The sequence below is a fragment of the Carya illinoinensis genome, chromosome 5, assembly GCF_018687715.1.
Source record: "Carya illinoinensis cultivar Pawnee chromosome 5, C.illinoinensisPawnee_v1, whole genome shotgun sequence".
NCBI lineage: Eukaryota > Viridiplantae > Streptophyta > Magnoliopsida > Fagales > Juglandaceae > Carya > Carya illinoinensis.
In genome coordinates this window covers 30359152-30370931 of record NC_056756.1, presented here as the reverse complement: position 1 = coordinate 30370931, position 11780 = coordinate 30359152, and the positions used below count along the sequence as shown (strand labels likewise).

Below are 11780 nucleotides of genomic sequence, written 5' to 3'. Positions count from 1 at the left end.
CTCACCTTTGGGCTTCTTGCATTGGCATTGGCATGGGCATGCACCATGTCTTACATGGTTGGTTGGCATTGCTTGTGTCAGCATGGTTGGCATAATTCGTTTAGCATGTTCACCACATGCTTGCTGAAATGCTTTTATAGACATCAAGCACTTTAGTCATGGTTAGTTGGCATGGTTGGCATGAAGGTCAAGCTTTGGATTTTATCATCATAATGCATTTGACATATTAGACATGCATTCATCAGTTCTTCACATTACCTTAGCCTTGTCTAACATCACTGACCCTTAGCCTTGTCTAACATCACTGACTCTGTCTACAACCAAAACCATGTCTCGATGTGTTCGTCCTCGCCACAACCCCCCTGCACCCGCTCGAGCCCATTTCCATAATGCACAGGTACAGGAGTTGTATTCTCATAACTTCTCTCATCCTACTCCTATAGTCGAGCGTGAAGTCTCTCTAGCTGAGCTTACCGAGACCATCATTCCTCGCATCTTTGAGTCTCACCAGTGGCAGGCCTTGACCACTGGTCATCCCACTCTTTCTGTGGAGTTGGTTCGAGAGTTTTACTCCAACATTCATGTCATATCTGATTATGGCTTGTTTGAGGTCAGTCTCCAAAACATTCTCTTTTGGGTGACTCTGGGCATGATAGTAGATTTGCTAAATGCCCCTTGTGTGTCCCATCCAGTGTATCCCTATACACAGACATCTCCTCCGACCCCTCTTTTGACTGCTCGTTTACACCTGACTACCTCATTTTCAGTAGGATTGTTTTTACTAATCTAGATCCTACTGGTCATCATAGTGATGTGGGTTTTGACCGCGCCACTCTTCTATATGCCTTGATCAATGGTGTCTCCATTAATCTAGGAAGTCTTCTGTGTCGGGTCATTCTTGAGGCTTTTCGGTCTTCCAAAACACGAACTGGTTTTCCATTAACTTGTCTAATCACCCTATTAGCCCTCTCACAGTCAGTAGTTTTTCTTCCACAGGAGCCTAGAATTGCACTTAAGGCTCCTATTGGTCGTAGGACTGTACAGCTTAGTCGTGCTCACACCACCCCGCACCCTCTCCTTGTTAAGCATCCTCCCGCTCCCTCCTCTCAGCCTTCGAGCTCTCGGCCATCCAGCTCTCAACCTTCGAGCTCTCGGCCATCTAGTTCTCAGCCGTCTAGCTCGACACCATCCACTTCGGCACCCGGTTCAACCGAGCCTAACCTTCAGCAGGTTCTTGAGTATCGAGCCCGCCTTGATGCCTGGTTCGATACTATAGATGCTACAGTTCATAGCCTAGATGTTAAAGTTGATAACCTGCAGTAGTTTGTGACCCAATGTTTCAACAGCATCGAAGAGCAACTTAATGAGGATGATGAGGATGGTGGCAGTCCTGCAGATGGTGATGATTGAGACCCTTTGCCAGTTGTGACAAAAAAGGGGAGTAATACAGTACTAATTTAGAGGGAGCTTAGTGCTAATTTAGGGGGAGTGTTGTTGTTAGTAACACATTTTTTTGGGGAACAACAGCGTTTGGTTTTATCTTTTGGGTTTCAGTATTTCATGTTAGCTGCTATTGTATGACTGATTGTTCTTGAACATTTCTGATTAATTGCTTTATTGGACAGCATGCATGCATATTTTTCTTAATATACTTCTCCTACCTTAGGCATAGCATGAATATTTGTCTTAATGTGGCCCTCATAATTTAACTGTTATGATACCCAAAAGGAGAAATGTTAAGCAGCATAATTTGTGACCTATTCTTGCAATTCCAATCAAATTATATAATCTCATTTTGTTTGTATGTTTTTAGTTTGATAAATTTATATCCTAACAATTGCCTCCAAGACACTAGTTTTTTATAAGGACTAGTTAGGTGGAAAAATTTTAAAGGGTTGACATCATGTTGAGGTAGGTAACTCTACATGTGCTTGTTACTACAAGAGAAGTTTGTTAGTGTAGACTGTCAAATGGTGGAAATCATGTTGAGTTATTTGAGGACATGGATTTGTTCTTTTTGGCTTTTAAAAAACTCTATGAGATTGGATGGGCAAAACTGTTGCTTATGTACTTACCTCTTTTGCTTACTACCTTGTAATTGACAAGAAATGGGTCAGCTGTAGATGGGAATTCCAAAAGGTCAATGAACTTTTCTTCACAGAGTCTCCTACCAATCCATTCTTGATATGTTTTGACGTCAAGCATGTTTCAGAACTTTGCCACAAGAAAGAGGCATTGGTCTGCATGGATGGCACCTTTGCAACATCTTGTTCTGCATTCTGCTATGCATGTGTAAGTTGGCTTATCCTGGCAACTTAGCTATGATTTTTTTTAATAGTTACTAGCGGCATATTTAGTTAAGAAAAATGTATAGAAGTGGGCTGTCTATAAATATGAAGCTAAGCACAAGAATTTTTCTTATTACAGGTTCATGATGTGCCAAAACATTTACATGATACATTCCTTGAATATCATGACTCTTTCATTAAAGAGTCTTACTTTTTTCAATTATAAAGGTAGCTATTTTTCAAGCTTCTAAGTCTAGGAATTTTTCAATTGACCCATGAACACTATCAGTTTTTTCTTTACTATAGTACTCTGAAACTGCTCATTTGGATGAATGAATGACTATTCTATTAAACCAATTTGTCTCAATTGCCACTTGGACTTTCTTGATGTGCTTAATTTGTAGAACAAATAGTGAAACTTAGCACGGTCATTTGGATCATCTCATTAAATTATGTTTTCAGTTTCTAAACATATATATGTACTCCCTTTGTGTTGGATCAGGTTTACATTTCCAATGTTGCATTTAGTTTAACAAATTTAGTTTAATATATGTTACAGGAAATATGAATTCCAAACTCTTTGTACTAATGAAAGAATTCAAATAGATAAGAAGGCATGATGAAGAAACTTGATGTGAACCCCAATCGACTCGCTTTGAGACCCAACAACAATATTGGAAAACAAACCCAAGAACGCCAAACTCAAGTCTATGGATGGAGAATTTAGACCCGTTGAAATCTCGTTCCAAGAACCTAGATTATATTAAAATCTAGACCCAATGAAATCCCGTCTCAAGAACCCAAATTACAAGGAGGAACGCCACAAAGGTTGTGATTTACCTTTGATAAGTTCAAGAGTTCAATTAAGAACACGAGGAGAAAAACTCACTCACAATGAAAATTCAATAAAAAATGTCTTACCTCTCAAATGAGGCTACAAGTGCCTTAAATAAACAATTCCCAAAACCCTAAAGGAATAGTGCCGCGGTACTGTAGCGTGAACAGTGCCGCGCTACAGTAACTTCTAAAACCCTAGTTCACATAAATTAATAACTTTCCAAATACAATGCCTTCCCTAAAACCCTAGTTCATTAGAAATAAGACATATGGGCTAGACATCTCCCAAGCCCAATTATTCTAGAATAATTCCTTTAACTAATAAAATAAGCCATTTCAATGAAATAAATAAGTCCATGGTCTTTAATAACAATCGGCTCAAGTCGTGTCTTCCATAGCTTGGATCAAGTGGATCAAAACTGGTTCTCATTCTTTCAAGCCCATCATGTGTGTTGGGCTCTTGCTAGTTTCATCCCAATTGGATTGCACCAATTCTTGTATTGCTCCCTTAATCTTCGTGGCTCTTAATCTTGTAATTGATTCTTAAGACTTGATCTGCCTTGGGGCCCATCATTCCCCCTCTCCTCAAAAGGATTCGACCTCGAATCTCCACCTGGATCAAAGGGAAAAAGATTAGTAATATTGAAAATAGGAAACACATGATACATACCTCGAAGATCCACGAGATATGAAATATCATTAATTTTATCAAGAATTTGGAAATGTCCATCCAAGCTACTTCTGTCATCCACAAGCAAAAGTATCAGAGTTAAATAATTATGTGGATTAAAATCATAAACAACTTCAAAAGGAGAATATGAAGTAGTAGTATGCAAGGTCCTATTATATGCAAACTCTTTAAATGGCAAACAATCCTCCCAAGTTTTTAAATTCTTATGAAGAACAGTGCATAAGAGCTGAGTATTAGAAACAATACTCCTAGGTACACCATGAAGTCGCACTATCCCCCTGAAAAATAAGTTAGCTATGTTTGTGGTATCATCAATTTTATGACATGGAATGAAATGTGACATTTTGCTAAATCTATGCACAACCACAAAAATAGAATCTCTACCCCTTTTAATTGTACGCAGCCCCAAAACAAAGTCTATAGATATGCCTACCAATGGTTTACTAGGAACGGGTAAAGGTGTATACAACCAATGTGGCAAAACCTTAGACTTGGCCTTCCTACATGTAATGCACATGCCACAAATGCAATTGACGTCTCTTTTCATCTTAGGCCAAAAGAAATGTCCATCCAATAATTCAATGAAAGGCAAATGATACTCCCACAAATGTTCATGAGACACATCTAAAGTTTTCTTTGCACCAAAATGACCATTCCAATTATATGCAAATTCAATGAATGGTAAGTAGTACTCCCACCAATGGTCATCCAACACGTCTAAAATCCTCTTTATATCAAAATTTCCCAACAGACCACATCCATGCACAAGCAACTCACGCATAAGACTAGTAGGCACACAAAATCTTTTCTCTCTAAACAAGTACCAATTTAGTCTATATAAATGAGAAAACAATGCTTTCTTACGTACTCCATACACACTAGCCATGCCATCATCATTATTAACAAACAAGTTCTTATCATATTCAAGTCTCAATAACTTTTCATCTATAATGATGACAAGGACGTACCTTCTTGCATAAGCATCAACCACAAAATTTTCTTTACCTTGTGTGTACTTAGTTACATAAGGAAATGTCTCAATGAGTTGCACCCACTTGTCATGCATTCTATTCAACTTACAGTGTCCTTTCAAGTGCGTCAAGGACTCATGTTCTTCAAAGAAAGGTTGAGTAGGGATTGTCGCACTTGGCATAAAATCAATGTAATGCTCTATCTCTCTAATAGATGACAATCCACCAAACACTCCGCTAGGAATTACGACCTTATATCCCTGCAACAAAGAGATAACAATACTAGGCAAAGATTCATTAAATCCGTTAGTAGTAAAATTCGCCTTAGCATAAAAACTCACTTCTCTCTTTGTTTTTCTCTCACTTTCTTCACTCCAGCTTTTATTTTCACTCTCATTTTTCTTTTCACTCTCTTTTTTTCTTTCACTCTCTTTTTTCTTTTCACTCTCTTTTTTCTTTTCACTCTCTCTCTTTGCTTCAGTCTCTTTATTCTTTTCACTCTCTATTTTTTCTTCACTCTCTTTGTTCTTTTCACTCTCTCCTTCTCTTGAGGTTTTGGCCTCACTATTTCTTTTTTGATCAACCTCACTTTTCAACTTCAGTTGGTCCTTATGGACCTGTGTTGGAGTTAAAGGAGCAAGTTTGATTCTTTTTCCATCCTTTTCAAAACTGTACATGTTTCTAAACCCATCATAGATCACTCTCCTATCACACTGCCACGGCCTCCCCAACAAAATATGGCCAGCATGCATAGGCACAACATCACAAAGTACATCATCCTTGTACCTCCCAATTGAAAAAGAAACTAGCACTTGCTTATTTATCCTAACCTCCCCACACTCATTCAACCACTGCAACTTGTATGGTCTAGGGTGTTTCAAAGTAGGTAGATTCAATTTCTCAACTAAAGTAGTGCTAGCAACATTAGTACAACTCCCTCCATCAATAATCATACTACATACCTTGTTGTTGATGTGGCATCTAGTACGAAAAATGTTCTCTCTTTGCTGCTCTATACCATCCATCTTAAATTCTGTATTGGGAGCACGCCTAACAAGAGACTCGCCATACTCTTCATTCTTATTGTACCTATTCTCAATACTAGGCTCACATCTCCTCCTATCTCTCCCACTTTGCAAATTTCTAATCAATGCACCTTGTTGTTCCATCTTATCCATCACTTCCCCCAACTTCAAATTTAGCCTTTCAAACTTTTGTTGCATGGACTGCAACAAAAAGAATGAATTGTCTGACATTCCCTTTGGTTATGAGTCACTTTAATGAGACATTGTATGTGCTGCACAAAAAAGAATGTTAGTGGAAAAAGACCTCACACGCTCTCCCTCACGTGTTTACACTCAAATAATGGCACTCCACTCGTGTTTCACTCTTAATTGGCTTTTTCCCGATAATGATCTCACACTCTCTTGCCTTTTACCTCAAGAGTTTTCCCACTCAAGTTCTTTCAGAACTAATTGAACACAATCAAGACAAAGCAACCTTGTTTAATCCCAACTAGCAATTAGATCCAAGAAACAAGAATAAGAGAAACACGGAAGGAACAACAATGACACGAGAATCAAGGAAATTATACGAGGGAAAGAGTAATTACAAAACAAGACACCAACTAGAAAAAAATGTATTTAGCCCCTTTAAAAATGGCTCAATCAATGTCAAGTCACTCAAGTTCATAAGCCAAACTATTCCAAACAACCTATACCAAAAATCCTTTTCTTTCTCTTCTTTTTTTTTTTTTTTTTTCGAATTTTTTTTTTTCCTTTTTTTTTTCGAATTTTTTTTTTCCTTTATTTTTTTTTCTTTTCTTTTCTTTTCCTTTCTTTTCTTTTCTTTTCTTTTCCTTTCCTTTCCTTTCCCTTCCTTTTTTTTTTCTTTTCTTTTCTCAACAATTCAACCACGAACAGAAATATTCAATTGTGATAAACAAACAATTGAATTCAAACACATACAAATTGACAAGGAAAATAGAAGGGAATCAATGAAACCCTAGAAATTTCAAACCCTAGATGGTGCAAATTTTGGCAGCTCTCAAACAAGGAATTTAGGCACCCTATGATGATGAACATTCAACCCAAAAGATAGAATAATTTGGCAGCCCTAGGAAATTCGAATTTCTGCACTTTTTTTTTTTTTTTTGTGCAACCCTAGAATAATGAAGCTCTAGAATTAACGATACAATAAATAAAGATAGAATCAGACCTGATTGGAAACCTTGCTCTGATTACCAAATGATGTGAACCCCAATCGACTCGCTTTGAGACCCAACAACAATATTGGAAAACAAACCCAAGAACGCCAAACTCAAGTCTATGGATGGAGAATTTAGACCCGTTGAAATCTCGTTCCAAGAACCTAGATTATATTAAAATCTAGACCCAATGAAATCCCGTCTCAAGAACCCAAATTACAAGGAGGAACGCCACAAAGGTTGTGATTTACCTTTGATAAGTTCAAGAGTTCAATTAAGAACACGAGGAGAAAAACTCACTCACAATGAAAATTCAATAAAAAATGTCTTACCTCTCAAATGAGGCTACAAGTGCCTTAAATAAACAATTCCCAAAACCCTAAAGGAATAGTGCCGCGGTACTGTAGCGTGAACAGTGCCGCGCTACAGTAACTTCTAAAACCCTAGTTCACATAAATTAATAACTTTCCAAATACAATGCCTTCCCTAAAACCCTAGTTCATTAGAAATAAGACATATGGGCTAGACATCTCCCAAGCCCAATTATTCTAGAATAATTCCTTTAACTAATAAAATAAGCCATTTCAATGAAATAAATAAGTCCATGGTCTTTAATAACAATCGGCTCAAGTCGTGTCTTCCATAGCTTGGATCAAGTGGATCAAAACTGGTTCTCATTCTTTCAAGCCCATCATGTGTGTTGGGCTCTTGCTAGTTTCATCCCAATTGGATTGCACCAATTCTTGTATTGCTCCCTTAATCTTCGTGGCTCTTAATCTTGTAATTGATTCTTAAGACTTGATCTGCCTTGGGGCCCATCAAAACTCAATGGCACTTATTAATTATTATAAGAACCATCTATTATCTTGGTAATGTTTAGAGGGTGCTGTTAATAGCTCAATTTTTTTTGGTATTTTGAATTCCAAATTCTTGGGTTGTTATGCTGTTGGAAGTGCAACGAGTGTGGAAAAGGTACCTTACTATTTTTACAAGTAATTTTTCTGTTCTCTAGTCCTTTATTTGGTGGCTGCCATCTAGATTTTTAATGGTGAAAGTGATCTTGATTTTACCTTCTTCAGTATGCATGCTGAAGATGTGGCTGCTTATATGTGCATATTGGTTGGTGCCCTGAAAGAAGCAAGGGGAAAAGTTGATGGTAAAGATTTCTGAAATGCTCAACTTAGTTTGGTGGAACTAAGAATGATAGAGAGATGCTGAAAGTGGTTTTTTAATTTGTTTGAAGAAATGTGACCCACACCTGCTTCCCCAACATTCCCTTGGAAGTTAAAGCTTACCCTCCACTAATTTAGTACATGGCAAGTATTTAGATGTTTTGGTTAGAATTTGATGGGATGGAATTTAGTTATTTATGTAATAACACTTGACTGGAAATGGGCAACTGGCTAAGTATCTGAGTGGTTGTTACCCATCACATGTAACATGTTATAATATATATATATATATATATATAAATTAATATACATGTGGAGTTTGACTTGGCTGAATGAAAGAGCAAAACATCTAAACATGTGTCAGCAATTTGTAGATACTTGTTAATAATAGTTGGATTTGTCTTCATGATTTTTATGCTCTCATGATTCAATGGAATGCTTGCAGTTTATATTTTTGTTATGACTATACTTAGAAAATACAGGAAATGCAGTGTACATGGTGATCTAGTGGCTGCAAAATGGGTTAATCAAAAAATTTTCATATTAAATTTAGTTGTTATTTCTATGGTACTTTGGTTTTTTTTTTGTTGGATATGGAATTATTATGTATGCAAATGTCCATTTGCATCCAAATTTTGTTTTTCATCGAGTTATTATAGATGCAAATAGACAAACATGATAAACTATTTGCACCAATTGCATCCAAATAAAGTTATTTTGTATCAAGTTATTGTGGATGCGAATGTCCAATCCAAACTTTTTTTTGCATCGAGTTATTATGGATGCGAATGGACAAATATGATAGACTGTTTGAACCAATTGCATCCAAATAAAGTTATTTTGCATCGAGTTATTATGGATGCAAATGTCTATTCGCATCCAAACACATTAGTGGTTGGAATCATGACTAATTCCAACCAATTTTGGATTTTTTGCAGCAAATAAAAATCGATACAAAATGTAAGGTATTAGCTACTATTTCATCAGCTGGATGCTGAAACTCAAAAATAACCAAATAATTACATCCAACTGTCAACGATCAAAAATCGATACAAAAAGTTATTTGCATTGATTTTTCCTTATTTTTGCAACCAAACATTGCGATGCAAATGACCATAATTCTTGTAGTAAATTATAACATTTTATAAAAATCTCAAATTGACAAGTGTACGTTTTGGATTATAGTTCAAATACTACTTGAACTTTCTTTAAGATAATATGTATAATATTGTAGTTAATCGATAGAGTTGGACCCTTACTGAAAAGTTCTAAATACACCATGCTCTAGAAGATGGAGTGGAATGCATTGAGATGGGTCGGACAATAATTTAGTCCGCAATGTACATATATACGATCATACGATTCAATCCATAGCATGTTGTCTATGCCATTATCTTCGCGTGCCGCTCGATATTGTCTTCCCTACTATTTATTCAAAGCGAGCGAGAACCGAATCTATGAATGCGATTACTTGGATTTAAAAATATTTCAATATTCGGAAGGATGGGTGCGGTTGAATTATGCTCAAATATATATATATTATTATAAAACACGAACACATAAAATAGTTTTTCGAATTTTAAACCGCTACTGAAGAAACGATGCCAATCATTTTGATTGTCAAACGGTGCTAACCAATCGGAGGGCCACTCAACCACTCACCTACGTATACTCTGATGAAATAGCAGCAAAGTCTCTCTATAAATATACTGGCCAAGCTGTGCTTAATTTCCATTAAAACTGGTACATAGCTTTGACGCCATTACGGCCACAAGGAAAACAATGAAGGTAGATGTCGAAGTTATCTCTCACGACACTATCAAGCCATCTTCAGTGACCCCACTCCACCTCCGCCATTACACTCTCTCCTTCATAGATCAAATAACACCTCAAATTTTCATGCCTTATGTTCTGTTTTATCCGAGAGATGCCGATAGTGATCTCAACAGTTTTGCAGATCGCCAAGATCGGATTAAGAAATCTTTGTCCGAGGCTTTGGCAGTGTTTTACCCGCTAGCAGGGCGAGTTAAGGGCAATTCTTACATTGAATGCAACGATGAGGGTGTCCACTACGTGGAAGCCAAGGTAAGCTGTACTCTTTCAAAGTTTCTTGAGGATCCAAACCCATCTGAGCAAATCAAATTCTTGCCTCACGACTTGGACGATGATAATGAACTACCCTTAGCCGTTCAAGTCAGTGTTTTCAACTGTGGTGGGATTGTTATGGGACTGACTTTCGCCCACAAGGTTATGGATGCTTCTTCATTCTTCTTGTTCCTAAATAGTTGGGCTGCTATTGCTCGTGGCGATAGCAACATAGCTACTCCAGTGTTCGAATCTGCAATGATCTTCCCGCCGGAATCGGGTCCCACCTATAATCCAGGTAGGGGGACGGGAAAGGACAATATCTCCATAAAGAGATTTGTCTTCGACTCGTCCACTATAGCGAGTCTTAAGGCCAAATACAGTAGTGACAGCTCGAGCGTCAAGTACCCAAGCCCCACTCGCGTGGAGGCTTTATCAGCTTTCATATTCAGTCGCCTCTTGGCTGCCACCCACCCGGAAGCGAACCCCAATAAGTCCTACATCGTGTTTCAAGCTGCAAATCTACGCACGAGGATGAACCCACCACTTTCGGAAAATTATTTTGGGAACATGAGCGTGGGCACGGGTACTGAAGTATCTCGAGACAATGCTAATGGCTTTCACGGAATGGTTCTTCCAGTGAGAGATGCCATAAGGAAAGCTGACATAAATTATGTTAACAGTCATCGAGAGGGTGGTGCGAACTTCACCTTTCAATTGGACATGGAACGATTAAGGAAAGGAGAGGTGGTTAACTTATGTTTCACCAGCTTGTGTAGGTTTCCTACATATGAAGCTGATTTTGGATGGGGGAAGCCTGTCTGGACAGGATCAGCTAGATTGCTGTTCAAGAATCTAGTTACTTTCTTTGACACAAAAGAAGGGAATGGAATAGAAGTATGGATTAACTTGGAGGAGGAGGACATGGCTAAATTTGAAGTTGACAAGGAGCTTCTGGCTTATGTTTCTTCGGCCAAGATTTCCGTTGATTAGGCTATGACGACCTCCTAATAGTACGTACTTGGATGCTTTGATGGGCATGATTGAATGCCTTTAAAATTTATTAGATATGATCTATATATATGGCTTGGGCATATATATAATATTATAAGATCAGTATGATTTATGTATTTTCTTTTCTTTTCAAAGTGTGTGTGTGAAATAAGTTTGATTAGTAATCGGTATTTATAAAATGATATTTTGTAACCTCTCGAATTCCAAATGATATTTCCCAAGCATTATGTATGAATTTTTGAGAGAACTTTTCTTTCATCACGAAAACGCGGGTTGTACCTTAATTTATGTCCGAATGATGATATTGACCATCAATTAATGTTGATTTGAACAACTGCTTGAAGGGTGCGAAGTTGTTTGAATGGTTAATTTTATACGTTTAATTTTGAACATATAATTAAGCAACTTTCAAATGGATTTAATTACATCATACGATTCGCTTAGTATTAATTTTAATGCATACTTATCCATTGGATGGATTATTGGTATTACTTAATTACTATTATCGAACCCTTG

At 37.3% G+C, this 11780-nt stretch overlaps 1 protein-coding gene across 1 annotated transcript; it reads left to right on the top strand.

Moving 5' to 3' along the window:
* The first annotated feature begins 9921 nt into the window (after positions 1 to 9921).
* Positions 9922 to 11417, top strand: LOC122308870 (vinorine synthase-like). The gene has a single exon (XM_043122142.1). The coding sequence runs from the start codon at positions 9948 to 9950 to the stop codon at positions 11241 to 11243; it is 1296 nt and encodes a 431-aa protein (XP_042978076.1). The 5' UTR covers positions 9922 to 9947; the 3' UTR covers positions 11244 to 11417.
* Positions 11418 to 11780: the final 363 nt, after the last annotated feature.

Excerpts from the sequence above, each read along its gene's own strand:
- LOC122308870 (XM_043122142.1), top strand. The coding sequence starts at position 9,948 with ATGAAGGTAGATGTCGAAGTTATCTCTCACGACACTATCAAGCCATCT.